We start from the raw sequence: 26185 nt of genomic DNA, 5'->3' as shown, positions 1-26185 counted from the left end.
AAAGACAAAAAAACAAAAAAAAATGTTTATTTGGAAGAGTAAAAGTGGGTGAAATATTGACTGTAATAATATTGTAGTAATATTGACTGTGGGGGAGGGGGTTACTGAAAACCGGATATCAATACCCCTTGCCACTTGACCTTTAGGTTCGGGACAGGTCACATGTGTCGCCACCATATTACCCTTTAAGAAAGTATGCTCTATTATTTTCTTTTAATTAAAAACAAATGAAAAAATGTCGGAAACAAATCTTCATTGATATTGTTAACCAAATTACCTGGAACTATAGTAAATTACATTTGTACGATTGGAATTTTCCTTTTAAAGTTGGTAAAACTGATTATTTTTCTTTAATTTTTAAACAGTTGTTAATTAAAATAATAAATATCAAGTGAAATTGACTATTTCTAATTTTCAATTTACGTAATTAACTTTCATTGATTTCAGAACTGCAGCTCATTGTAGATTTTCAATAACTGATAGAGAAAATCAATCAGCAATAAAATATGATTAATATAGTCCTTGAAATTACAAAAGAAAAAATCCCTTTCACTTTCACTGAAAAATCAATTTTCACGTGCGATAAATTCTTTTGATATATGAAATTGTCTATAAAGACCAAAAGTGTCCCCTAAATCGTTTGGAAGCTGCAGAAAAAATAGAACTTTAAAGAAATTGAACTTTCAAAAGTTTCTTTTTTTATCAAGAGGGTGAATCACAACAAACATCACATGGCATCAAGAGAGAGCATGTTGTCTCTTGAATGCGCGATATCAAGCAATTTTCGCAGGGTTTCCATAGACTAGCCGTATCTCAGGCGTATACAACACTCTGTTGCTCTCCGTGGGGTGGTTGCTACCAACCCCAAGAGAGCAAAAGTGCGTTGAAAAAGCCAGCGACTCCGACGAGAGTGCCTCAGTTGATCGCCGGATGTTGGAGGAAGCAGTTCATCCTCCCGACTGGATAATTCACTGAAACTTCCTGATTTTCACACTTTTTCTCCTCCTACATAAATTCTTCCCGCCTTTGCACAAACTCCTTCCTCAGGTTTCCTTCTTTCGCGGTGGTGAGAATAATTCAATTTGGTGAAAAGAAGCACTTTCATGGGTATCAAGGATACCCATCGCCATAAATACCATTTAGTGCGACAAGAAATTTTCTACATTGTAAGAATTCTTAATGCATTTCTCTTTGGCAAAAGGAAATTATAGACCTTCTTTGAATAGTTAAAGGTCTTCAGTGTTGGTGCATTAAGAGAAAATTGTATGAATAATTTACCACTTGTTGCAGTGAGAACTATTAGTGTTGTATATGGAAGTGAGAGCACAATGATACAATTCTTAGAAAGAACATTTATCTCTGAACTGCAAAACGTTTAAAGTAATTCAATATTAGTTCATTATTGTGAGAAAGCTTAAGTTCCATTAAGTCCATTAAAGTGAAAGTCGAATTAATTTTTTTTTAATTTTCTTCTAAATTAAGTAAAAGGATAGTATTATGTGTTATACAGCACGGAATGTCCTTAAAAATTTTTCAGTGGCATTTAAGCAAGAAGAGCTTTTCTTATACGGACAATCTCGGAATAGAATATAAATATTGCAGTTTCTAAATATAATAAATTAAATTCATAGAATTCGCCAGTTCCTAACAAATTTTGCTTTTAAAAAAATATTAGGGTAAGTGTGCCAAATTTCGGCATAGTTGCATGCAACCGCCAAAGTCTCAAGTTTGAAATGTAATATTTTTAATAGAAATCGAATTTTTTGTTGCTTTTTAATAAGGTGTGTTTCTTGGAACCTTGTAGACAGTTTATCGTATTTATTTTCTCTAAATTCATTCTTAATCATTTTTAAAAGGAATAAAAATGTAGACATAACATTAGTGCCCTATTTCGGCCACCTTCATTCTCATAGTTCCGTGCCCTCCCGGAATTCTTTCAATGTCTTTTTCAGATTATAGTGCTGGTCGAAGCGACATTTTTTTGTTCTTTTTGCATTTTATATTCTCTGTCTGTATGCAAAACATAAAAATTCATGGATATTCGAAGAACAAAAAATGTGGCCGAAATTGCAAGCTGGCCGGAATTTGGCATACTTACCCTACATTGGTTTTTTAGAAACATTTTTGCCTATAATACAAGTATTTACGAAATTCTATTTCTTTCATAAATATTTAAATGATCTTTAGCACGGCTATGGCCCCTTGTATTAGTAAGAAGAAAATTCAAGATATTACTCAAATTTTATTACAATTCATATCAAATTTTATTCCTATGTTATTTGCATTTAGAATATGATTCTAAAATTGACCAGCCCCCAAAATTGGATTCATACGTAAATCGATAAAATTCAAATTTGTAAAAAAAAGAATCGGCAATATTTTAAAAATTATTACCCTTTTCATGAGAATTTTTTAATAAGCTATTCACTTCCTATATTACTTGGGAAACTTCTTCATTAATTTACTTCTTTATGTAGAAAGAGACTTCTCAACAATTCTCGTTTATAAACTTTTTTTAAACTTATAGTTTTATCATTTTTATAGTTTTTGTTACTCAATAAAGACTAAAACACGCTAATTCCATCGCAATGGAATTTATATTTATTCAACAACATTTTTATAAGATTCTATTGTTAGACTATGAGTTTTCAAAAGTCTGCGAAAATAAAAAAAAACTCCCCGTTAACAATTGTATTCCTTTCCATTGTACAGCAGGAGTTGATACAGAATTGATCAAGTGTAAAAAGTTCATTTGTTCCCTTGAATCTTTGAAAGAATTTGATGGATTACAAGTGAAGTGACAGAACAAGGTGAAAAAAAATCAACAGTGGAAAGGTGAAACAGTAAAAACATCGAGATTACAACGAGAAGAAATGAGGGAAAGTGGCGTATTTTAATCGTCCTTCTTTTGGGATTTCTCAAAGCTCACGCTTCTCAAAATAGCCAAAAGGTTTCATTTTCTTCTTCATGGAATGGCATTAAAAGAACAGAAAATCTAACAATAGGTTTTCTCGCAAGTTATGTTCACACAAAGGTAAGAAGAACTCCAAAAATTGTATTATATGGGTCATTGGGAAAAGTTGTTAAAAAATGCTGCTATTTTAGTATTTTAAAGAGTTGTAAACATTTCACATTTTCTTTCTCGTCACGAAGCTTCATATATAAATTTATAGTGATCTATTAGCGATGTAATTTAATTGAAGAAGACACTGTTACACTTAATTGAATGCACTTTTATTTCAAGTAAAACCTACGCCAATTGAGAATTCTTCGTATCAAGAAGTTTTCTTTTTTAAAGACGTTCAAAGCAAATTACTATTTCATGTTCTAAAGTTAGAATTCAAATTGTCAAATTGAAATCAGAAAAAAAGAAAAAGCGTCGTTATTATTTCAAGAAAGGATTTAAGATGAGAGTATTCATTGAATAATTACATAAGTTTTACCTTAAATTTATAGAAAAACATCTAACGCTTTAATAAAATTTTCCATTGTCATTTACAACACACGTTCTCACAAATAAGATTTCCATTTAGATTCTAATAAGAATTTTCTTGATGAAAATAAGATTTCTGAAATTCATAATGTTACGAATACGTTTAACACTAAACCTACTGACCGTTTTTGGCCTGTTACTGGCGGTTAAATGACAGATCGCGCTAGGGTAGGATACTTAACATTTTTTTTTCTTTGGAAAAGAGGAAAATATTAAAATTTAGACACTGAAAAATATATTACATGCATATTTTGAGAAATTCATAAAATTTGATAACGACATTTTAAACAGTTTTTAAACCGGTCAATTTGACCGGTTTTGTAGGTTTAATGTTAATACCCTCACAGAAAACAAAAAAAAATAATTTAGTGGCTAAAAAGAGACAACTCATCGCAATAAAAGAAATACACCCTCCGTTCCGAAACAAGTCGTACGTTTGCGGAAAAACTAGGGATTAATAAATGGTTTCAGAGAATATTTTTGTTATTTGAAAATATCATATGTATGAACTATCCTTCATGTTCAGGGATAATATGGGGATCCTACGACGATGGTAAGTTGAGGAATCCTTATGTTGAAGTTCTCCATTTTTCGCGTTTTTTTTTCAAAGAGCTCCGGTAGATAGTTAATCACTACAAGATGGACTGTGATTAACATTACAGGCTAGAATTTGTTCTAAATTTTTAGTAGGGGAGACCGGGGAGGTTTGGGACACTTTTTCATGTTTTGACTTTGTGACACTATTCCAAAAAATCACGATAGCGTATCATAATTTTATGCGGTCTATACCTATAGGATACTTATGGGTATTGACTTTATAAAAGTACTCGATAGAACTTCGAAAGCAACTGAATTTTCTTGGAGAAGATAAAACATTTAACTTGACGCTTTGTCCCAAACCTCCCCGATTTGGGTCAGTATGGGACGCATTTTTTCTCGCAAAATTTCCATTATTGGAGCATGTTAATTAATTTTAAGTACTAGATAAAAAATATTTCTAATAGAAATAAAAATATTTAATCTTTTTTTCATGCTTAGAAATTAATATCAATTTAATTTGTACGGTAGAGTCATTTATCGTCAATCAATTATTTAAATTAAAGTATTTTCTTCTTATTTTTCATTTACCTTCTTTGCTTTTTTAATTGTAAGTATTGCAATCATGATCATGAAATTTCTCACGCGAGTTGATTTTCTTGCAACTTTTTGAACTCATTGACGGATTCCTGTTCGATTTTACGATAACTGCATGTTACCTGTTTTTTACCTTATTTCTCTGAAAAAGTTCTCGTCTTGCCCTTTCTGGAGAATTTGTGAGAATTGTAGAGGATATTGCTCGGGATATTTTCGAGAAAATAGTTTTTAACAGGATTGAACAAAGGTCGAATATTCTCTGAAGAGTAAATTATTTATTCCCAAGACATTGATGGTTTAATTGTCCCTGTAGACAACTGCTCAACTGGTAAAGTTTACACAATTGATAGTTTTCCAGTAGAAACTGGGCATTACTCTCCATTTTGACAATAAAAAATTGCACGCCACCCACAATCTTGTCGAAAATCAACGTCCCATTCATCCCCTTTCAGGTGTCCCAAACATCCCCGCGGGTAGTTTTGGTATTTAAAATCTTTAAGGAAAAAACAAGAGCATATAATCTCTGAGACTTTTATAAAAATATGTTCCTAGATTATACTGCTAGCTTATGAGATAAAAAAGTTTTGATTATATATCGCTGATATAAAATAAAAAGAGCAAAACTGAGAAATCAACAAATACAATTTTTATCAATTTTTAAGAAAGTGTTCATAGAATTAAAACAATAAAACTGAGGATATCCATTCTTTTAGTCAGGATACATCTTAATATTGTTTACGAATGAGTAGTGGTTAAATCCATTTATTTCAATAATTAATGAAAAAAATCGCCTTGTCCCACACTACCCCTGTCCCAAACCTCCCCGGCCTCCCCTACAAAGTTTTACGAATTTTACGAATCTAATACTGATCTTTGCAAATTTCGGCATTTTCGTGTCTTGTTTTTGCAGAAAATATTTGCAGAAATATTTTTAAAGGATAGTAGGTCTCAAAATAATTTATGTAAGTTTCACAATTGCATTGTAAAGCTAAATTGTAATACATTACGTTAAAGCCCAATTTCCTTTGTAAATATTCTAACAAAATACCTTATATCATTTGGCCAGGCCTTTCCCTAGAGTTACTTGAATCCGAAGTATAGTTTCAATAACGTAAAAATTATATTTTGATTATTTCACCAAATTTAAATATCGTGCTAAAGTATAGAGAAAATGCTCCATCGAAAAAATCTCCAAGAAAAATCCCTGAATAAAATTGTAAAGTTTCAGAAAACAGAAAATGGAAATGTGTCAAGTCTATCAAACACATGGCTAAACTTGCTATACTTCCTGAGATATTAATATTTTCCAAACTTATGTTATTATTCCAGTATTGTATATTTCTATATCTACAAAGGTTGACAAAGTTTCTTCATGCAATATTTGTACTTTAGAAAAAAAGACACTCACTAAACACAATCTTATTAATAATACATGATCGATTTTGAATTTAAATTGCACGTGCAGTTATTTATATTAAAGTGGACTTAAATTATTCTTCGACTGTCCCAGACAAAAGAATTTTTCAATTTCTTTGTTGACTCATTTTACTTAAAATATTTCTTTTTATTAATACGTATTCGACTTTTGCAGTAAATTTATTGCCTTCTTTGCACTCTAAATTTCCATTAAGACATTTAGAGACAATATTATAAATTTCTTGTCAATATTTGTTCATTATTCGACCTTTTCACCGATAATAACAGCAATATTTCGTAGCCTATTTATCAGCAAAAGTGTTTACCCATAAAATTATCGTGCTTCGAGTTATGCGAAAATGGGAAAAGTGAGAAAACTCAAAGGACGAGACGTGAAAAATAGCGGCTGAAAAAAATTTCATTAAACTCTCCTCTTGAGACTTATTTGGTGGAAATTTTTAACACGCAACTTTACACCTTGACATTACATTGAAGACTTGTCCCCCCTGGAGAGCACTTCATCTTCCAGCTGACTCAATGCTTAATTTTCAGGTCGCTCTTGGTGCTTTACCCTTGGCTGTGGAGGCCGTCAATCGGGATTCTAGGCTTCTACCAGGCTATAGACTAAATTTCAAGCCAATGGACATAGGAAAGCCATCAGCATCATCCTACCGTTCTCAACCAATTCGGTTTGTCTTGAGTGCGTTTTAGCGTCTTGCGAGCGAACCACCCTCAATAAATCAATACCATCTTTCCCATCCTTGCCATCCAGAGCCATGACTGAGATGCGAGACGAGGGAATTGCAGCCTTTATCGGGCCAGACGACAGTTGCACAACGGAAGCCCTAATAGCAGCCGCTTGGAATTTACCAATGATATCTTATGTGAGTACTCTCAATCCCTTTTTTTATGTTTATCTGAATCACCCTATCTTGAGGGTGAATCTGGTGGATCAATGAAAAGCAATTCCAGCCTATGAAAAAAAGAGTATCAAGAATACTTTGAAGAAAAAATGACAATTTTGTGTTTCTTTGATTCTTAATAAGAATTTACAGGTATCTCAGGAATACTTTTACGGCTTCAACTTTGACTTTTCAATTCTACAACACAAAGTCCTAAGACCATTTAAAATAATATATCTGTGAAATTTTGTCAAAAGTTTGTTCATGCTTAGAAGAGATAACATGAGAAAGTTCAAAACTTTGTTTTCTAAATTTGTTTTTTTTTGTATATTTCTCTCACTATGATAAATTTTTAAATTTAAAGATTCAATCAAGGGGTAATTCATAATCAATCATATTGGCTCGGGTTCCCAAAAAAAATGTATGGGTTCCCCGGGTTCCCTGAAAAATATGTATGGGTTCCCCAGCCAGATTGGCTCGAGTTCCCCGAAATGAGTTACCCCTCGGATTCAATTTTTATTTAAACATTTGCAATTGCGTGTTTTTTAGGTTTAATTTCATTACGAATTTGACTGTCCATAAAGGGAAAAATTTAATATATACAACTCATTGAAATGTACTAAAATTCAATTGTATATCGCACAGTTTTTAATAAAAAGGTTTTTGGAAAACTCATCATCAAATAATAATAAATTAAATAACCATGACCTTAAAATCATGGAATATATTTTTTCGTATTTATTTCTTATTATAAATTTTCATACTCAATGGAAAAAGACAAAAAAAAATTAATTATAGGGGAAAGTGACCATGCTTGATACTGTAAAATGATGTCCAAGGTTTGTGATTATTTTCTGATTAACACACAAACCGAAGTGATTCTTCCACTATGACAAAAAAATGTCTCACTTATTAGGTTCATAATCCAACCTCAAATAGTTCCTGAAAAACCTTAGATTTTCCTCAAGAAGAAAATGAAAATTCAGTGACGACTTTTATACAAGTCGGGTCCGGGGCCTTCCTGTATAATAATTGATTCGACAAATCGGAGGCCTATTTTCACTGCAAAAATTTCACCGGATACAAAAAATTGCACATCAATATTTAGACGGAACTCTAATCTATCTGCTTAAATCGTTTGTACGACTGGTTATTAGTTTTAAAATCACTTTTATGTAATTTTTCTAAGCCGTGTTTTTATGACATTAGGGCACTAGCGAAAACCATTTTTTCACTTTGAGTCCATGAAAATGTCACTCTGCAACCTTAAAATTGAGGCAACAGGGTTGAAGGTTATGTCAATTGTCTATAAAATTGGAGGATTACAATAGGTGTAATTATGAAAGAATCACATCTAATGATAGAGTTACCACTTTTAAATTATCATTCATGGACCCTTTTTAAAATATAGGATGGACACAGGTAGAATTTATGAATTTGTCACCACCAACAAAAACAGTGTCCCCAAGTAAAAATATTTTTACATAAATATTAATACTGATGAACCCTCTATGTGCCTATGATAGTAGTTTTCCTGAACAGCGACATTAATTAAGAAATACTTATGAAATATCATGTATCGAAATTACAGTTTTGGACCTATTTTTGATTTTTGCTTCGTGAAACTAGGAAAAAAGAGCTAGGATCCTAATTTTTTTAGGAAATGTGAGGCTTAGCACCAGCTATTGAAATATATTGCAATAAGTCATAACTATTGATTAACATAGAAAATAAATAGTTATTATTAAGCTTGGATCGTATCAAGCATGGGCACTTTCCCCTACATCTTTTTTTAACGTATAAACACACTTCATTAAATATTTCTTAGCATGAAACCATGTCTAACTTGCGTCACATTAATTAAAAAATCGGTTGTGAACCGATGACGAACCGGTTATGAACTGATAAGTAATTTTTGTCAGAAAATCAATTTTATTATACTCTTAAAATTATTTTGTGGGATCTTTCGAGTGATTTACAAATCGGTTTAAATCAGTTGAGGACCAGTAAATGATGCGAAAGTACATTTAAGGGATAGCATCTAAAGCGGTCTCCACACACAGAAAAATTTTGATTCTAAATTTAAGAATATATAAAATCCTGAGAACTTAAATTGGACGTGAATCCCCGAGGCGTTTAAGTTTAGAAGCTCTGAACGAAAGAAATGGGCTAGAATCCCTAGCTCTTCCAAGCTAAGAGATCGGGAACTTAAGTTCAGCATTAGCTGGAAAATGAAAAATGTCTACAGATTTGCAAATTGCGACTAAAACTAAATGATCAAGGATTTAGAATTAGGGCTTTGCATTCATTGGATGGGATTTGAAATTAAATTCCTGGGTGTTTCTCTTTAAGAATTTTTCATTTTTCTGTGTGCAGACTAGAGGTTTAACCCAGTTCCTGAAGGTCTCAAAATCTTAAATAAGGAGCGATTTTATTACATTTTGATAGCCTAATGGGTCATTTGTCTTTAATAATTCAATATTGAAATCAATTTTTCAAAAAACTCTGTTTGATAAGAAATTAGAGTAGATAAGTCATATGGCTAAGCCTTAGGTCTGAAGCCCGTATAACTCACGAATTGGAGTACTACGCAAAGCCTGGTACGCTTTGCCACCCCTTTTTTTTTACTATTTTCTAACATTTCTGCATTATAAATTTATAAAATATTTGAAAAGTTTAGCTCCTTTTCCGTGAGTGGGAAACCTAGGCTACAGAGTCGCCGCCAGCCATCACTAAATAAATTTTATATTGAAAATAATGGTTTCTGATGTTATTTTTCTTAATTTATTTTTCAAAATTTCTACACTTAGAAAAACAAACGAGTAAAACTCACTCGATTCGATGTTGAATTAACTCTTTTTCGTTGTGATTTTCGATTAACTATATTTTAGAGTTGATTTTACTTCTATTTAGTTGTAATATTCGGAAGAGTTGTTTTAACTTTTTTTCTAAAATTTACATGACAAAAGAGTGTAAGTAACTCTTTTTAAGACTGAAAATTACTCGTTCTTAGAGTTAAAATAACTCTCTGAAACTCCAAAATGAATATGTTTTGCAATTTTACGTTTTTTTTTATTTTATCATTTTCTTTATTAATATTTTCTTGACCTCAAGTTCCCTATTCTGAGCGAAATATCACGTATGATGCACGCACATGTCTTCATGAAACACTGTTAGGCATATTTCTAGTTGATGTTCCATATGAACTTTGTCACACGAAAATCTTTTTGACTGAAGTATATTCTTAAAACGAAAACACTTAAGAATATACTTCAGTTGAGATGAAATTTTACATCGAAAAAGAGTAATAATTACATCGATATCCGACGAATTAATTCAACTCGCACGAAGAGCTGTTTCAACTCTATTTACTAAAATTTAAAACGAAAAAGTGTAATAATTACATCGATATTCGTAGAGTTAATTCAACTCTGCCATAGAGTTGTTTTAACTTTTTAGGTTTTTTCTTAGTGTACAATAGATATCAATAAAATATTAAATAAATTTACCTTTTCCCCGCATGTGGAAAATCTATCCCTAAAATATGATCATTATCACATAGATTACAATTTAAAATCTGTTTAATTGTTGATAGAATGCGTTCAAAAGAGTAATTTTTGGCTTTCAATCATTTAATTAGTTAAACTTTGATTAATTATGTGACAAAAAGTCGTACTAGGCTCACAAAAGTTGATTGAAGGAAACTTAAAGTAATATCAAACATGATTTTCATTAAAATGGTTCTGTATTTAATAAAAAAAAGTGTAATCCAAGTCTATTTAAATCAATTTCGTATATTATTACTATTATTAAAAAATGCGGTTTTGGCGGTAGGTGAGACTGGGGCGAAATTAGTCAGCAAATGAAATTTTTCATTGTGTATAATTCACAAAAAAAATGTTACTATCAGGTTTATAAATATTTTAAAGAATAGGAAGGCTTCGATAAAATTATGGTTTCCTCAATATTTCTTCACAGAGAAATCCGAAAAAAATAAGATAACATTCCGGAAATGTTAATGTGCGGTATTGATTCGAAATCGGAGTAAATTTTATGCTTTTTAGGTGTATTAGGGGTTAAAGTTACCCTTTTTCATATTAATTTTACAATTAAAAAGGTGTAAAATTAAAATTAAAAAATGTTGATATATTTTTACACCTAAAAACTGTTACAGTTATGAGGAAAAAAAGTTAATCGCACCTCCGTTTTTTTCTCACTGTTGTAATTTAAACTATAACATCCCACTATCTAATACCATCCATAACTAATTTTGCCCCAGTCTTACCTATAATTTAATGTGAATCATGTTAAAAGTATTCTCATGTGTACACACAGACGGAGGCCCTAGGCGCACAACGCCTTCAACTTTAAACCCAATTCTGACTACCAAAGAAACTACATTTCTTTTTTTATCCGAGAAAATTATGTGAAATTTCTGTAAACATGTCATACAAGACTATCAAGAATCTAATGGGATTTCCTCAATCGTATATACATGATAGGATGAATTTCCTGTATTAAACTGGGACAGATATAAGATTACTTGTATAGACTTGTAAATGCCAATATTGTTATTCAGAAGCAAATATGAAAGATTGAGAAAATCTTCACGTATCCTCTTGAGGCATTTTCTCTGATTATGCAGGAAAAAAACCACTTAAGTGACTTAAGTATATATCCTTTTTAGAAATGTACTGATACTGCAGTCTCTGACAAAAGCGTCTTTCATACATTTGCCAGGACTTTAGCACCAGCCTCGAAGGTAAAATACCCAAATAGTTCATTGAACAAAATAGTAGATTATACGACTTTTTATGTTTTTTTTTTTTTTCAGGTGTCAAAAAGTGTTGTGGCTCTCCTTATCTCCTTCAATTGGCACAAATTCGTCTTAGTTTCCAGCTCTAGAACTACATGGGGTTTTGAAATTGCCTTGGCAATCAAAACTCTTGCAGAAGCTGAAAATATCACGGTGACAGATTTTCGTGAATACTCTGAGTATATCCCAACCAAAATCACCGAATTGCAAAATATCGTCACAGAAACATACAAGAAGACAAGAAGTAAGTTTACTCTTTGGTGTTGGTTTTCTTTAAGGGTAGAATAAGGGAGCTAGTTTGAGATATAAAAAAAGAACATCAGACATTTACTGAGGTGTGAAATTTATGGAATGTTATCAGCACGTGGATGACACGAGACTCCTAGGAAATGCATTCATTAAAAAAGGACAGTTTTTAGTTTTAAAAACATTTTAATTCATCAGAGTGTCTAATTAAAATGAAAGATATATTAATCGATCTGATGATTATTAAATTTTTAAAGACAGTCAGATAACCGGTCAGAAATTCTTATTGGATCACCTGAGACCTACTCGTCCTTAACCCTCTAAGAACGAATGGGACACCGGTGTCTCAAAAATTAAAAAAAAAATTTTCAGACTAAAGAGAAAAGTAAAAAAGAATGTTTTTGTTTTTGTGACACCGGTGTCCCACTCATCCTTAAAGGGTTAAAGAGTTAAACCACTAAAATCCGCGCGATAATGTACACAAAATTTGTAGGGTGGCGGCATTACTTGTGGCCTCTGTCTTTACTTATGGTCTCTTCGCAAAAAAACTTTACAATGTCACAAAATGATTTCGGAAATTCTCAATATTAAAAATATTTGATAATGTTTTAAGAGAAAATCACACTTTTTAGGTTTTCGGAATCATTGTCTGGCAAAAATTGCGACAAGATCATAAGTGAAGACAAGCCACAAGTAATGCCGCCACCCTAATTTTTGTAGATTTTAATATTTACTTTGCATCTGTACTCAAAAATTGCTCTACACTCTACAGCTTTTAATTCACAGTACATTATGCTTCTTTATCCACGCATAATTAAATATTTATTTGCATAAGTTATTTTAGTTACAACGTAGTCTCTGATTAGTTGTAATGTCAGTCAAAATAATTAAAATATTTGAAAAGTCTAAAATATTTTAAGCAATAAAAAGATTAAGGAATTGCAACAATGCCTTATTATTTTTACTGCAAATTAAGTGAGTAATGTTAGCACAACAATTTGAAGAGTATCTTCTAATGTTCGTAAGAATCTTTAATTCATGCAATTCTGGTAATAATCCTATATTTTTGTCTCTTCAAATTTGTCATTAGGCCAACATTTCCTATTTTTTATATAGAAGAAATAAAAAGATACCCAGGGGATTTATGGCCCAGTCTTAATAGGTTAAGTCAGCAGACTCCTCGTTTTATAACTTTGGGTAGATTGGCAACATTATTAGGAGAGGTTATTCACAAATATTTCCTACTGAGTACGCAAAAAGTCATAATTTATTATATTTCTTCCTGTACGAATATACCAGGAAAATGTTAATGAAACACAGGGGCTCATAGTGACCAGAATTATTTTCACAACTGCAAAAGTTTCCTTTAAATCATCAAAAAGTTGAATTTCAAAAAAAAAATCATAACTAAATGAGAGTTTTGGAAATTCCCAAACACTAAGTTTTTAAATTTTTGTAAGTTGTAAACGCAAACCGGTTCTTATTCTTTCTATTTAACCCTTTCAAAAACCGTTAAATCATCGCTGATAGATATTTTTTGCACAAAAAAAAACTATTTTGATAACAGCTACCGTCAGTTACATCCTTGAAAACAAATAATTTTTCAGGTTTGTGATCATTTTAATTCTCTAATTTTGATATATCTTATTTCAATTCGACCGGTGCTTTTGACTGAAAGCTTAAGGGTCTCTACACATTGGGACTAATTTTCGTCAAAAATTGCTTTTCTGAAGGAAATTGCATGCAGTGCTGCAGGTGAAAACGTTAAAATTCTGCCAAAAATTGAAATTTTTGATTAAAAAAAAATACTCACAATGTGTAGAGGTCTTAACTCTTTCACGTCATTAGGGTCATATATGACCCGGGGAAAAAAGATTTTTTTTTGACTATTTACATTAATTGAAATCAATCTGTTTGTGCACGACATCATAATAGAAGGATGTAAGATTCTTAGCTAATTTTCTCCAGACTCCAGATATTCAGGAAAAGAAAATATTTGAGATCAAAAATCACGAATTTTGAACTTTGTGAAATGACTTTTTTTCAACATTTTTTTATATTCATTTATTTTTTTCAGCAATAACTTTTTTAGAAACACAAAATAGAATATCCAAAGATTGTATATTGCATATTTTAATATAATAATCTACTCTCAATTTTCCAGAAAAAGCGTGTAGAATTTTCCGGGTCATATATGACCCTATTGTCGGCAAGGGAAAAGTTTATGAAAGTGTTTTCGTGCCAACAATGTAGTTGGGACATTGTTTTTCTTTGTGAAATCCAGAAGGAAAATATCTTGCTCCTGGACATTTCCTCTTATATCTATTGATTTATAACATATTTTGCAGTATTTTAGAGTATTCTGCAAGCGTTCCATATTGTGCAATTGTATTGTGTGTGAATAAATATGTAGATAAGTTTATTTTTTCCAAATAACCACTCAAAATATTGTGACAGAGACTGTTCAAGGCATTACCAGGAAGATTCTTTGAACACCAGGAGTACAGTGTTCATCAAAACAATCCAGTTTGCCATGGTTTTGGCCAAATTAATAACTTCAAGCGAAAAACTCTTAGAAAGCCCGTGATATAGATTTTGAAAATGGTATGTATACTTCCGTTGCCGACAATAGGGTCATATATGACCCGGAGTTTTTCCGAGTTTTCACGCAATGGAAAATCTTTTTTCTCTCAGAACTATAATATTTGATCATAAAGCATTAGGAAAAACTCAATTTTACATGAATTCACTTGCTGAATAAAAGTGTGACGCGAAAGAGTTAAGAAACAAAAATTAAGAACAATTTACAGCGCCTTTCCTGAGAGCAAGCAGTGCCCGCGCGCGGAAAATGGAAAATTTTCCAAAACTTGGCTTATTTTAATTTTCAAGATTTTTTTTGCATAAAAATAAATCCATTTATCTCTTTTGAGATAGTATTAGTGAAAAATAAGGGAAAATAATAAAAATACTGTATACAATAAAAAAAAACAATCAGTGTGATAATTAAACTTAATCTAAACGTGAGCTTTCCTGAAAGCTTTTGAAAATTGAGAAATATAAATATTGAAACTTTGTTTTCTTATGTAAAAGGATCATAATGATTGATAATTCAAAAAGTAATGTTTAACTAATTGCTTATTAGTCCTCGAAGCTACCTGAAAACTGTAAAAATTTTTAGTAGAAGAATTTTAGAAAATGTAGTTGAATTCTTATATTTTATCGTCTTCTCTTAAACGCTGCAAGGAATGCAAAAACACTAACAAGTCGTAAGGATTTTAAGATAATTTAAAAATCCAAACACTTCATTCGCCAATGCTCTTAAATTAATTAAAAAACAGTGAATGGTGAAAGCTCCATTTAGTTTACAGTTCCATACAGGAATAATAAACTTCTATAGAATATTAATTCTTATAATAATAATTAATACTATATTGTAGAAAGTGAGATTATAGTCTTAGGGCAGAATCACATTGACAGTAAAATGCTCGCCGTAGCCTTACCACCGTATTTTGTAAATTTACGCATTTTCATTGCAATTCTTACGCAAATTCTCGATTACCGTATTACCTTATCTCATACTCGGTAGCACCACGTGAAGAAAAATGGAGAAATAAAGCGAAAATACGATAAACGGTGAGCAAACAAACTGTGCGATTAATTTCTCGTACAGTTCTTTTTTACTCCCGTTTATAGAATATTCGTTTTATTTCTTCAATTTTCTTGTATTATTTTCACCTAGTGCCACCGAATATGAGATAAGGTAATACGGTAATCGAGAATTTGCGTAAGAATTGCAATGAAAATGCGTAAATTAACGAAATACGGTGAGCATTTTACTGTCGATGTGATTCTGCCCTTAATCAACAAAAACAGAAATTTCCATGAACACCCAAACTTTTGGAATAAAACGAAAGCTCTTAAATTTGTAAGGTGATTTATAAAAAAAGAAAACTTACCAGATTTTCTACTCACGAGATTTTGAATGTAAACTTTTGAACTTCTCGCTTTAGGGATTTGATATTCCTCAGAGTATGAAAATCTTTAGAGTTTGCTTATGTAAGCTCATATAGGAAGTTGAGAAATTGCTAGTAAGGTCAATTTCTGTCAAGATCTCATCAAAAACATAGCCATCAATCCCTTCCTGGCATTTGCCTTCTAAAACTTAGTGCTAAGAAATTTATGCTAAAAGCCAGTAAAGCCCCCCCTGAAAAGTGGTTTTGTGAAGACAAATAGACAAGCTTTTCTTGGGACGCTGCCAGAAGGGATGATTTTATATTCTACGCACTCATACCCTTATTCTTTTCTTTCTATGTCTCCCAAAAAAAAAGTTTACATATTTGTTGGTGAACACATCGCCATGGTGGACTTTGTGAGATGTTTGCAAAATCTAGAACTTCTGCAGACCGGCGATTATATGGTGATATCAGTAGATGATGAAATTTATGATCCAACCAGAAGATCCAACATAATGGAACGGGGTGAGTTTGGAGCATGAGACTTGTTTGTCATCCCAAAACAACCACTAATCACAAAGCGGGTGGGCGTAAATTAATTTCCGGCAATTGAACCACTCTCACTCTTTCAACTTCCCGCCAGAAATTAATTAGAAATATTGGAATTATTATTTGGATCGGACTATCTCGGTACTTTATCTTATGAATGCACAGCATGATAACTTTCACTTAAATTACTTCTTGTTTAAATGACTTTATATGCCAATACATTAAAGTCAGTGATCTGTGCTTTTTGGGCCGGAAAGCTTTCAGACAGCTATAAATTCATTGTCATACATTTTTTTTTGATAATCATTCCAATGAAAAGAATATGTACCAACAAAGAAAAAGTCAAATACGCATAATTTTTGAATTATGTATTTGTTACCAAAACATTTCTATCTCTCAGTTTTTCTTTTCATCACAAAATCTTGCTGAAGTAAAACAAATTTTCAATTGACTTGCACAAAAATATATCGATTCATTTTTCTTTGGACATTTTAATAGGATTTCACAGCAAATTTGTATTGAATTAAATATTGATGAAAAATTTCACTAGAAGCACGAATCTCACGACAAATATTTGTTTAACAGTTTGTAGGGGAGGGTTAATTTCACGCATGCAATACATGGGAAATATACCTTTTAATATACATAGTCAATGAATATCTAAGTACTATGCCATATATATTTCAAATTGACAATATCCAATTACTAGAACGACTAGAACACATTTAGTCCCTAAAGGATTTCTACATAATTGTAGAATTTAAATTTCAAAAGGTTTTTAATAGTCATTAGTACAGTTTAAAAAAAATAGATTTATTATACGCTAAAATATCCTTAGAAGCATTTCTCTGAAACTGAACAAAATGCACCATATAAACTCAGCTAAAACTACTGTAACTAAATAGGGTAAGATGGGATAATTTGGAATCATGTTTATTTTGGAACTTTGAGAATTCTTAACAGTTTTAGGTTGCAAAAGGAAAAAACAATGAAAAGGTATTCAGTAGGGCAAAGTGGTCTGCCTTTGAACATTTAATTTTTTCTTTTATTTCAGCAAAAATTCTATTTTATTAATCGAAGAAAATAGTTAGGTAGGGTAAATTAAACTAATTCAAAACCTGCTCCAAATGGAAATTTTTCGCTACTCCAAATGGAAACGTCATTGTTTTTATGATAAATACAGCACTAAATTATTATATTTATATATTTTCTATACCGTAGTTTCATTATTTAGTTAATTTTTCTCTAAATAAAACGAAAATCCATTCATATTCACAAAATTTTAATTTGTTAATTTCTCAAAAAAAAAAAAAAATAACAGTGTACCTTTTCACCATCGAATTTTTCATCTATCGACCATGTTTTCCAATGAAAAATACAATAAGGTGAATGTTGATTATTCGTTTTGTTTAACATCTATGTCATATTTCTGATTAATTTTAGTTAAATTAAGTGCTAACCTTTATTGTTAACGGTACGTGAAGTTTTCAAATGAAATAATTACCTATTTCATGAACAAAAAGGGGTTTTCTGAAGTGTCTGCAAATGCTTCAATAGGAAACCCCGGAAATATGATTTTTTTGAGAGATTTTCTTATTGTTTTAGATGGAAAAGGAAAAAAAAAAAACCAGAAATAAGAACAAATCCTGTACTCAGGAGCAACTCAACAAGGTTTTGGAAGCCTTTCGTCGTGGTTTCACTTACACTATTTGTCTCCATTTAGAAAATTTCCTTGTCTCCATTTGAATTAATTTGTTTCCAATAGAAGAATTTTACGCTCGCGTATTTTTCTTGTATTTAAGGAGTTTTCAAATTATATCTAAAGAATTTTCACTAAACAGTAACATTCTAGAAGAGCCAAGGAGCAAATTTATGTAATTCTTTTCAGAAAAAATATGAACTTAATGTGTTGAATCTTCTGTGAAAGTTAAAGTGTCTGGAAATGGTTTTGAATTAGAACATTTAGGGTAAGTGTGCCAAATTCCGGAATAGTTGCATGCAAGCGTCAAAGTCTTAAGTTTGAAATGTAATATTTTAAATACGAATTGATTTTTTTATTCTTTCTTTTGTAAGAGTTTTGCTTGGAATCTTGTAAAGAGTTTACCGTCTTTATTTACTCTAAAATCATTTTTAATACATTTTAAAATGAATAAAAATATAGACATAGCTTTAGTGCCGTATTTCGGCCACCTTCATTCTCATAGTTCCTTGTCCTTCGGGAATTCTTCCAATATCTTTTTCACGTCATCTCGCTTGTCGAAGCTACATTTTTTGTTATTCTTTTGCATTGTATAATCTCTAGAGTACGTAAAATCTTAAAGTTCATGGAAATTCGAGGAACAAAAAAGGTGGCCGAAATTGCAAGCTGGCCGGAATTTGGCACACTTGCCCTACCCTAGTTGCATTGAATATAGTTTAGAGAATAGGGTTTTTGCTTTGGAAAATTAGAGAAAAATTGTAATACTCAAAGGCTGTCGCATTCAAAGGCAGGCCACTTTCCCCTACTTCTTCGTGGGTTTCCTTTTATTTCTTTGACCATCTGAAAAAGTGAGAAAATTTTAAAATTCCAAAACAGACATGATTTCAAATTACCGCAACTTACCCTAATGGTGTCTACACACTAGAAGTAATTTTCGTCAAAAATTGCCTTTTTAAAAAATTCTGACGTGTCTGCCTACAAGAAAAGGGAAATTTTCTTTAAAAAGCCATTTTTCAAAGAAATTACCCCCAGTAGTGTGTAGAGTCCTCAAGGGCAAAAACATTTTTAGACAGTAAAATATTTCATTTTGGTCAAGAAAATAGTCATTCATTAATATAGTTAAAAATTGCCAAATGTTTTAAAACCATACCTAAAATATCAAGACAACTTCTCAATTTTTCCAAGTTTGCAAACAATATTTCACTATTATTCGAGTTGAGGCATAAAAAAAATTATAATTTTTTGTCCTGAAACGGGCTACGCCATTAGCGGCACAATTAGCCGTACTCAATATTTCATTTATTTTCAAGCACAAATAACGCACAGGAAGGTACTCTCCCTTCGAACGTTCATACCTTCGAATAATGTGAATTTCTTTTACTTTTCCCAAGGGATGGTAGTGGTCGTGATTAACTACAACTTACTCACGTAATTACTACTTTTGTGTTTACCTTATAAATATTGGGAAGTGGAAAATCACTCAGAGACAATGCATCAACTTTTTCCAGAGCTTTCGGCTCAGTTTTCAAGCTTTCATCAGTGGTCAAGTCTTTAGGCTCTTCTCTGAGTTTCGTTCTTGGTCTGACTTATTTGAACCAGGCACATTTAAAGAATGATATGACACTTTCTTATTAATTTAACAATTTTTTCACTACTATAGGCAATAATAAGTCCTATATTTTACTTTTTCTCGGGATTTTTGTGGTGTCAGAGAGAAAGATCTTAGTTCGCACACTAAGTGATTTTCCACTTCCGACGATTTCCGGACTCCCATTGATAATACTAGTTTTCACGTCGGTTTTTTTCAACCTATATAATGCGAACATCGTTTCACAAGTTTTCAAAAAAAAACAAAAAAATAAACAACTTGGCGGGCTCTGCAAAAATTCGGACTCGCTTAATATAATTTCCAGAGTCTTAAGTTATAAATGTATTTTTTTAAAATATAAATTGAATTGAGTATGAATTACATTTAATTAAAATACATAATTTTCGTAAAAGTGACGATCTTTTATTTCTCCAGCATAATAACCATTGGAAATTTAAAAAAAAAAAACAAAATTCAAAGATTATGAAATTTTTAAAAATGTAAAAAAAGTGTCCGATATTACAAACTACTCAAAATTTCACACATTTTCCTCAGTGGAAAACGACGGCATGATAAAAAATATGTTATTTGGGCAGGGGAAAGCTTCAGGCTTCGCAAATACTCTGGTTTCGAACACCTCATATTTCTCCAATATTCATACAAAATGCATTAGCTATTGAAATATATTGACACAAAGTCAGATTCATTAAAAGAATACAGTAGACTCTCACTCAATCGGCTCTTTTTCAATCGGACGAAAACTGGTTGTTGACAATTTTCACGTTTAATTATGAAGCTAATTCGCTCAAATTTGCTGTAGTTCTTCCCATTTTATCGTGATTCTTTATAATTGAGCGCTTTTTGTGGAATTTACAAAGGCTTTGACGCCCAAATCTATCGATAAACCGGATGACATTTTGCCCCAAATACCCAATTGAGAGATAGTCTACTGTATTGGAAAAATCTGAAATGTTTGAAGCCAGAGTATGTGCGAAGCCCGAAAGACTTCTCCTAACTCGAATAAATAATATTGGTTTTGTGAAAATCTTTAAAAAATTAATTTGTGCTATACGGCCCCACTGTCCTCTGAATAAATAATAATCTTCATCCATTTGAAGAATTAAATAAATTGCATAAAAGTGTGACTCATGATTTTTATTAAAAACTCAATAACATCGCAAACTAATGAAGTCCGTTCCATATCCATCAACCAATTTATTCTCCAGATGAAAGTTTTCCCACATAGAGAAGTTTTTTTTTTTACTGGGAAATCTCTTAACAAGCATGATAAAAGTGCTAATCAAGATGGTCAATTGAATAAACAACTGGAAGGGGAGAAGAAAGAATGACGGAAAATTGGCCAGAAAAAAATTGTAAGACTGAGGGGGAATCCTAAAGACCGAAAAAAGTCCCTTACAAATCAGTTAAATACATTTAATACCTCTCTCTCTTTTTTTTTTGGGACGTAAAAATAGAGTATTTGGATCCGTACCTCAAGAAAATACGAAGTCGAGCTTTGGACATAAAATCATTTCAGTCTGTACTCAAATTGACCCCGTCCTATCCATCCAACACGAACTTCAGGTAAAATTACTTAATTGGAATTAATCATCTCAAGCCATGCGAAGTCCTTTTGTGTCCTTCGTGGTAAGAGTATAATTGAATTTTCTTGAAACCCAGTCAAATCAGCGAGAACATCAGGACCTATGCGACTCAACCACCATTTCATGTACCCTACCATGCAAGAATTTTTCGCAACATCTCCGTTCCCATCTACGCCTTTCATCTCTATGATGCCGTTATGATTTATGCTCGAGCAGCCACAGAAGTAATTCGTGAAAAAGGAAACGTCTTTGATGCCAGAACAATTATGAACAGGATAGTCAATCGAACATATCACTCAATCCAAGGATTTGATGTCTATTGCGATGCCAATGGGGATGCAGAAGGAAATTTTACGCTTATTTCACTACAGGATGAGCTGTCAATGGGCCATGGACTCTCATCAGATCCACATGAACCCATTCCCACCAGCAATCCTCTTAAGATGTCAATGCAGCCCGTAGGATACTTTGTCTACAGCAGCCCAGCCAATATTCCGGTAAGTGACCCTTTGTCTAACTTCCCAATTAACCAATTTCCTGATGAGTAAACTCCTAAGGCCCATATGGTTTTAGATTTCAATTAAAAAGGTTTCCTGCAGTTTTCAATCCAATTATTATAGCAAAATTGAATAACATAGAATTAATTGGGTGTCTATTGAATACCAATCAAGTGCAGATGATTTTGAAAAAACAGTAATTAGTAACTCTTTCATTGTAAAATGTATTTAAAATGGCCCTAACTTTTTTTATTAATCAAATTCAAAGAGAGAGAGAGCTAACGTGTATTTATCGTTACTTCCATAAGCCACTGTCATACAAGCATTTTAATGATTCTTTTATTTCTTATATAATTGAAATTATTTTTATTTTATCTCTGCAAAAATTTGTAAATCATTTTTAAAAACGTCATATTTTTTTTAAAAACTAACTTAACCCGAATTCTTAAACAGAATTTCAAATGAAAAACAGTTAGAGTTATCAACTTCTTATTTTCCGTAATCACTCATTACACTCTTAGAAAAAATTAGTTCGTACAAGCTCATATGCAGTTATTAGAACTATAAAATATAGTAAATATAGACCCAACTATATATTTAGTTTGGGTAACTAAATGAAATAGTTGACCACAGTTAGTTAAAGTATCCTTTTCATTTAGTTATCACAACTAAATCAAAATAGTAATGGGTACTATAACATATCAGTTCCAATTACTAAATAAATGGGGTTGATACCCATCTTATTGGCTGTAATAACTATATCATATTAGTTGTGGTTACTATATAGCATTCATTGTGATGCATATTTCTTATTAGTTGCTTAAAATCCGAAAGAGCTTCAACGCATTACTAAAATAAAAATCACTCTTTACTATTGGAAAAGTAGTCATAACTTTATGAAAATATAGGCCCATCTATTTACATTGGTTGTGAGAACTAAAAGGAATTAGTGACCAATATTAGTTGGGATAATGATTTCATTTAATTAACACAAGCAAATATAATTGTATGAAAGCATTATGAAATAATTGCCGCAACTTATCCACGTAAATATTGTCTTATATTCTCACTAATAAATTTATTATGAGTATAATGTTTTAAGAATATAAGAACCATTTTAAATAGATTTGATAATAATCGTCCGAACAACTAATTTTCATTAGTAATCACGTCTAAACTTTTCTAAGAGTGTAGACATGGTATTATATTTTTCTTGAATTTGTTACAATTTGTCTTTTGATATGCTAAACATACTAGAAAGTATCACGAAATGTTTAAAATCAATATCTATCGTTAATTTGATTAAATACAAATATTTTTGTAAAGAAAATTAATGGATTTACTATGTCCAAAAATTTAACGTTTCGTTAAAGAATCAAAATTTTTAAACTAAGAGAACAAATTGATTTTAATAAATGATTCTAATCAACATTGGTTTACTGTTTACGAGAAGATTGCCAACAATAAGTCAACATTTCATACCGTTTAACTTTTAGCTCAGGAATAAGGGCAGAATCACATTGACAGTAAAACGCTCACCGTCACCGAAAAAGCCTCACCGTATTTCGTTAATTTACGCATTTTCATTGCAATTCTTACGCAAATTCTCAATTACCGTATTACCTTATCTCATACTCGGTGGCACTAGGTGAAAATAATATAAGAAAATTGAAGAAATAAAACGAAAATATGAGAAAGGGTGAGCAAAACAAACTGTACGATCAACTTCTCCCTACAGTTTGTTTTACTCACCGTTTATCGTATTTTCGTTTTATTTCTTCAATTTTCTTATATTATTTTCACCTAGTGCTACCGAGTATGAGATAAGGTAATACGGTAATTGAGAATTTGCGTAAGAATTGCAATGAAAATGCGTAAATTAACGAAATACGGCGAGCATTTTACTGTCAATGTGATTCTGCCCTAAATCAATTACTGGTTTTAACTGATCTGATTCACTACTAATTGAGACCGATGCAGTCGGATTAGAAATTTCAAGTCCTTTCAGAAATATCCAAACTTAAGAAAATTGGTTTAAAAGTGAGCACCGCAGAGCGGTTGAACTTTGAAAACTAAAAATTACGTATATTATAGTCATAAGAAATCTACACCCAGAAAACTAATATGGTAAAATTTACCATCCTCCATACAAAATTTTAATAACCGGATAGTAAAAAAGCCACCGAGTAAAGGCGATATTAGATAAGACTGTCAAAAATTGTAGAATATACGTGCTCACCATTAGAATTTTACTATCATATGAATAGTCAATTTTAATAGCCGGATGGTAAGTTCTAATATCCGGAAAGTAGATTTTACTAGCCGGATAAAAAAACCGGTCTTGTACTTAAATTCTAAGATCTAAAATACGGCTAGTAAATTCTACTATCCGGATATTACAATCTAGTAGAGGTCTACTAAGTAAGTCTACAAAGTCTATTAAGTCTACAAAGTAAAATCTAAAGGAGGGTAGTAGATATTGCCATCTGATTATTGAAATTTACTAGGATAGTAAATTTTAAAATGTCAGGACAGTAGAAAAGGAAAATATAGGGAAAACTGGGGCACCACCAAATACGGGGTAGCACCAAATACTGCAATTTTTAATAGGGTATTCGACTTTAGAGGACAAGAATTATAGATATTTTTAGGCATTATAGGGATGCTTGTCCGCTGAAGAAATGGTTGAGATAGTCCAAGTAGTTTAGAAATAAAAATTAGTGTTTGGTGCTACCCCGTGCTTGTTGGTGTTCCAGTTTCCCCTATATGGAGCATGGTATTTTCTACTTTCTTTTGAGGCAGTAGATTAAGGACACGATTTGTAGAAAATACCATTCAAATTTTTCTCGGCGTAGGAAAGACTTTCCGGTTTCGCACACACTCTGATTTCAAACGTTTAAAAACAAAATTGTTGAAGGCGTTTTCAAAAAAAAAAGAAAAACATGATTTTGGAGAAGGAGGGAATTTGAGATTTGAGAGAGGAAAAAAGAACATCTGGAAATAATTCATTTTATGAAGGGTCACCGAAGATCGGAAATTGATATAATAACCACACCGAGCACTGCTCTCTCAACGGATTCGAGCAGTAAAACGGAGATAAAATTAATTGTTCTTGAATCAACTTATTAGAGGTGGAGGCCCCCAGAAAATACCAAGTTCTAATCTTTAACTATTTAGTTGATAGCTGTGACGACCCTTTACTAAAAACCGATAGTTTACTAAATTACTTGTCAGTTGATTAATAATTGTAAAAATATTAAAAAAAAAAGATAAAAATGTTTTCCTAGAATTTAAATGAAAAAAAAAACAATTGCCAACAAAAAGCGTTACAAAATTCACAGAATATACAAATTTTCAGGTGAAACAATTAAGTAATTAAAATGTGAAAATTGTAAAATTAAACCAACCTTATTATACTTTCCTGGAAACTTATGACATGAATATTGCTCTATACATTGCTCTCATGCTACACAATTCCTGATTTATAGTTTTTTTGTCCCTAAAAAAAACAGCCCATAGATTATATAGATTTATCACACATGTTTTTCATCAATGATTTATTACGCACCATATAAATTGATCAATGTCAATTGGGGTATTTTTGACTTTGTACCAAAAAAGACTTATTATATTTGTTTATTCGCCCTGAGATTTGTCACGTTCTCCTGATTATCAAAGGAATTCATGAAAATTGATTCTCATATAAACTCAAATAACTTGTTGACACATTTAATACAGCAGCCACAGATTCTTGGAAAATTTTCTGAGAAAATAGCCCATAATGAATATTCATTTTGATATTGTAGTCTGCATAGAACATGTTTTGACTGATGCAAATCTTTTAGGAATTTCGGTACTTTCCTCAACGTACAATAAAATGGCTCAATAAGGTTGTTCCTCGAGCTGAGCCCCCCTGTGGATTTGATGATGAACTTTGTCAACCCCAGACAAGAGATTGGCGGTATCTACTGTCCGGAGTCTGTGTGGCTCTTTTTTTAGCCGTTGCTGGAGCTTTTCTGATCAAGTAATGTTAATTTAATTTTTTTTTATTTTCAAACTAAAAAGTTCAATATAAAAATTTTTCAGACACTATCGTTACGAGCAAACTTTGGCATGTCTACTGTGGAAAGTAGATCTCAAAGAAGTGACTTTTATCACAACTGAACATCTGGATCCATCCATTCGGACCAAGAACTTGGTAAGGTCTCAAGTAAGACGTCTATTTCTTTGCAGGATATTCTAATTAGCAAAGATGTATTTGTATGTGGTTTTAAAATTCTTTATTGCA

General features: G+C 31.6%; 1 protein-coding gene across 1 annotated transcript in view; it reads left to right on the top strand.

The window, feature by feature from the left end:
* Positions 1-6701: 6701 nt before the first annotated feature.
* Positions 6702-26185, top strand: part of LOC129805802 (guanylate cyclase 32E-like) — a 34408-nt gene continuing 14924 nt past the window's right edge. The window contains exons 1-9 of the mRNA XM_055853972.1: positions 6702-6743; positions 6816-6927; positions 11633-11707; positions 11780-12005; positions 16336-16485; positions 21272-21380; positions 21477-21897; positions 25743-25921; positions 25984-26095. Coding sequence (XP_055709947.1) covers positions 6820-6927; positions 11633-11707; positions 11780-12005; positions 16336-16485; positions 21272-21380; positions 21477-21897; positions 25743-25921; positions 25984-26095 — 1380 coding nt within the window. The 5' untranslated portion in view covers positions 6702-6743; positions 6816-6819. The remainder of the gene's footprint in view (positions 6744-6815; positions 6928-11632; positions 11708-11779; positions 12006-16335; positions 16486-21271; positions 21381-21476; positions 21898-25742; positions 25922-25983; positions 26096-26185) is intronic.

The sequence above is a fragment of the Phlebotomus papatasi genome, chromosome 3 (genome assembly GCF_024763615.1).
Source record: "Phlebotomus papatasi isolate M1 chromosome 3, Ppap_2.1, whole genome shotgun sequence".
NCBI classification, from domain to species: domain Eukaryota; kingdom Metazoa; phylum Arthropoda; class Insecta; order Diptera; family Psychodidae; genus Phlebotomus; species Phlebotomus papatasi.
The sequence above is the reverse complement of the archived record's forward strand: the minus strand, read 5'-3'. Positions and strand labels throughout refer to the sequence as shown.